Source organism: Lutjanus erythropterus, chromosome 4, assembly GCF_056507025.1.
Source record: "Lutjanus erythropterus isolate fLutEry1 chromosome 4, fLutEry1.hap2, whole genome shotgun sequence".
Classification (NCBI taxonomy): Eukaryota; Metazoa; Chordata; class Actinopteri; order Lutjaniformes; family Lutjanidae; genus Lutjanus; species Lutjanus erythropterus.
In genome coordinates, this window is record NC_139320.1 from 21,168,292 (window position 1) to 21,172,615 (window position 4,324).

The 4,324-nt window shown below is 44.0% G+C and overlaps 1 protein-coding gene across 1 annotated transcript; it reads left to right on the plus strand.

Moving 5' to 3' along the window:
- The first annotated feature begins 315 nt into the window (after positions 1-315).
- Positions 316-3,466, plus strand: LOC146328345 (uncharacterized). Its single transcript, XM_084716287.1, has 2 exons — positions 316-337; positions 1,308-3,466. The coding sequence occupies exons 1-2, from the start codon at positions 316-318 to the stop codon at positions 3,155-3,157; spliced, it is 1,872 nt and encodes a 623-aa protein (XP_084572413.1). The 3' UTR covers positions 3,158-3,466.
- The last annotated feature ends 858 nt before the right edge of the window (positions 3,467-4,324 follow it).

The window sequence follows — 4,324 nt, forward strand, 5'->3', positions numbered from 1 at the left end:
GGTTTTGAAAGGATCATCGTCGTGCTTTGAAAAACAACATTTTCTGTTGGCTTGAAAGAGCTGCCTCCTGTGTTAAAATCTTTTTTGTTGACTCATCCATCCTCACCAACCTACTTTCTTCGTGAACTTTGTCGCCCTGTATTGACATCCTCCTTTCCTGTCAGAACTGCTAGAGCCACTAAAGGGCTTTATCACCTGAACGTAACTGTCGCCCACATGCAGAAATAACTGATGCTGTCGTATAGGAGGATAGGAGGTGCTGTTTGCTGTACAGATTGTAAAACCCTTTGAGGCAAGTCTCCAGCAAACTCCAACATGCATGCAGCTGCTGAGTGCTGTAGGTCCCCTGATGTAAAATAACATTAAGAGTAACAAAAGATCGTCTTGGACATGTAAGATGGATCAGATCACAGATCAAAACAAGACTGTCCTCACCACTTTAGGGTAGTTGGATGGTGCCCAAAGTGTGGGACTGAAGCACTTGAGACTGCAGTTTGCTTTCTGTCTTCTACCAGTGTTTGTTTATTTTAATTTAAGGGGATCTTTTAGTACTTTTTAGTTGCATAACCAAACTGACAACAATCTAGCCTTTGAACCAAACACTGATGATTGCTGTGAAAGCTGACACCTCTTTTTATGAGAATATTTTATTCTTGTTTCATTGAGTTTGTTTTACCCTTTGCCGGTTTGGGTCACTTGCCTTGAAAAAAGGAACAGGTTTGAAAGAATCTTCAGAATGTGCAGTAAAATTGCAGGCACAAATTTGAACGATCTCTCCCGTGTGTACAAAGTCACCAGGAAGGCCCAGTTAAGGCCTGCCGACCCTCGTCACCCTTTGTTCGGTGAGGTCCGGTCGCTTCCATCATGGCAGAAGTAATCTGCCACGGCACAGGACCAGCAAGTTTAAGAACTCACTGTCCCTGCTGCTCTTGGCCTTTTGAATACCGTTATATAATTTTATGTGTGAATTATTGAGTGTTGATTGGTAGCTGTGCTGCTAGCTGTGCAACAGTCCCCCCTTGGGGACAATAAAGATTACTTTGAACTTGAAATGGTGGCCTAACCATAGAGCAGATCAAAAACTGGTAAGTAATTTTGATTGGCCTGTTTTTCTTTTCATGTGATTATGTGTGGACACATCGCTATGATCAGAAGTGTTTTCCCCTTTGATTCTGAATATAAAACTCTGAATAACTATAAACTAAACTTCGGTCTACTCTTGAGGCAGAAATGGCCTTATTGTCTTTATTTTACAGACAAGTGTGATGAGTAGTTGGCGATAAACTAAAAGCTAAATGAAACTGAAGGGGAACAACTGAGGTTGAAAGTGTCGGCAGCTCTCTCCAATGCCAAGCCCCCCCCTTCCAACCTCACTTTCGAGGAAAGAAGAGCTGTGGCATCGCTGAGCAAGGATGAGAACATCACCATCCTGCCAGCTGATAAGGGGAGATGCACGGTAATTCTCAATACAACTAACTACCATGACAAAATCCTCTTGCTTCTCAGTGATACTCACACATACGAGAGCCTAAAACGTGACCCAACCAGTGGTTACAAGAGGAAAATCATACACTACCTACAGGAATTACAAAAAGAAGGAACTATTGACCGTCTACAATATCACCGGTTATATCCTCAGGAAACCATTCCCGGCATTTATGGGCTCCCGAAAATACACAAAGAAGGGGCTCCACTCAGACCCATTGTCAGCAGCATTAACTCAGTGACATACAACATTGCTAAGTATGTTGCCAACATCTTAGCACCCCTTGTGGGCAAAACCCCACATCACATCAAAAACTCTATGGACTTCGTAGATAGAGTCAGAGGCCTGAAACTGGATCACAATGAAACAATGGTTTCCTTCGACGTCACATCCTTGTTCACCTGCATTCCAACTCAGGATGCAGTAGAAACTGTGAGAAAACGGCTCTTACATGACACAACACTCCAAAACAGATCCTCTCTCAACGCGGATCAGATCTGTCGCCTACTGGAACGCTGCCTAAACACCACTTATTTTCAATTTAAGGGGAAGTTTTATAGGCAAAAACATGGCTGTGCTATGGGTTCACCAGTGTCCCCCATTGTGGCCAATCTGTACATGGAAGACATGGAAGCAAAGGCTTTAAACTCCTTTGAGGGAACAACACCAAGTCACTGGTACAGATATGTGGATGACACATGGGTCAAAATCCAAAGACAAGAAGTGCAGGCCTTCACCGAGCACATTAACTCAGTGGATGAATACATCAAGTTCACTCGGGAAGATGTCAAAGACAACAGGTTGCCCTTCTTGGATTGTGACGTCCACATTGGAGACAACAGAAGCCTCCACATTGGGGTATACAGAAAACCCACACACACAGACCAGTACCTACTTTTTGACTCACACCATCCACTGGAGCATAAACTGGGGGTTATCAGAACTCTACAACACAGAGCTGATAATGTTCCCACCAGCCGACAGGCCAGAGAAAAAGAACATAAACACCTAAGGGAGGCCCTAAAAACCTGTGGTTATCCCAGCTGGTCCTTTGCAAAAAGCGCGGCTAATTCCAGGAGGAAAAATGACATTTTGGTGGAGAAAGAAAAGAAGGACAGACGAAACAACATTGTCATTCCATATGTCTCAGGTTTATCTGAGAAACTCAGAAGGGTTTTCAGCAAACACAACATCCCAGTACATTTCAAGCCTGGTAACACCCTCAGACAAAGGTTGGTACACCCTAAAGACCGCACGCCTCATACCCAGAAGAACAATCTGGTGTATGCGGTCCAGTGCGGCGAGGAATGCTCCAGCCTTTATATTGGGGAAACTAAACAAAAACTAAGTATGCGCATGGCACAACACAGACGGGCTAACGCTTCAGGCCAAGACTCTGCTGTTTACTTACACCTCAAAGAGACAACACACTCTTTTGAGGACGAAGATGTACATATTCTTGACAGAGAAGACAGATGGTTTGAAAGAGGAGTAAGGGAAGCCATCTATGTCAAGGTTGAGAAGCCATCCCTGAACAGAGGGGGAGGCCTAAGACACCACCTATCCCCAACTTACAATGCTGTCCTTTCATCCCTTCCCAAAAGATTCAATAATTTAGCCTCTAGAAACCAACAACACAGTCCAGCCACACCTGGCTCCAGGTGCCCCTAACGACCATCGTTAGAACAGAATGGAACACTAACGAGTGAGACCCCCCCAACGACGGTTGTTGGCTCACTGGGGTTTCACCCCACTCAACCCAAACGACTGTCGTTAGGCCTCACAATAGGGAGTGAAACCATTCTTGGTCTGGAGGCGGCCTCTCCTAGAGGATAAATAACTGAATTCCAACTACTGTTCATCAGACTAGAGCTGTCCTATCTAGTCTGATGAGCATGAACTGATGAAGCCTGCTCGGATGAGAGGCGAAACGTCTTCTAAGACAATTTTACCAGTCCAGTTGCGATCGATTTAATCCCTTAAGATAAGAATGTAAAAAGAGATACACTTTGATAATGGTGGTCCTGAAACTGAGTGTGTTATGAGTGAGTGTTTGGAAAATGTACTGTATATGTTGTTTGCGTGGCTCAGTGCAGACGAGTGGAGGTGAGAGCTGTGCGTGGTTGTCCTCCTTCATCCTCCTCCCTTAATATTCCCCGTTATTTAAGGACACAACACAGTCTCCTTCCTCCTGCTCCGACTTCTCTTCTAACACCTTTCCTTCATAACTACATCTGTAATAGTTACATCTGCAGAGCCAGAAATAACAGTGAAGGTAGAGGTGTTAACAGGAGGCAGAGCAACTCAGTAAACCTGCTCTTCAAACATGGATTTATTCTGTATGAAGATATTGCCACTGTCATCATCATATTCAGATCTTTTACTGCGGCTTAGTTTTACTCTTTTTTTTTTTTCTTTTTTCCCCACTCATGCAGGTCATATCCCCAGGTACATTTTTAAGACATCGTATGAAATTAGCCCATAACATTGTAACGATTAGTAGACGTGTGCCTGAATTTAGACGCATTAAATTTTTAAGACTGACAAGCTCTTAGAGTGAAATTAAGTGAAATAATATTTTATCTTCCTGAAATACCCAGACCAGCTTTTGTCCTTTAAAGTCTAAGCGTAGGTCTGGGGGACGCTAGAAATCACTGCTGGGCCTTCTGGAGGTGTCATGGGTCTAATTCAACGAAACATCTGTGAAGGGAGGTGCCAGCTTGATAACCCCGGCATGCAAGAGCTCGAGTGTGTGACTCGCACACTCAACACTGTAACATTCAGATAAGGCGTCTGGTGAATGGTGCTGCCTTTCTGGTGGTCCTTTGGATTTAATAT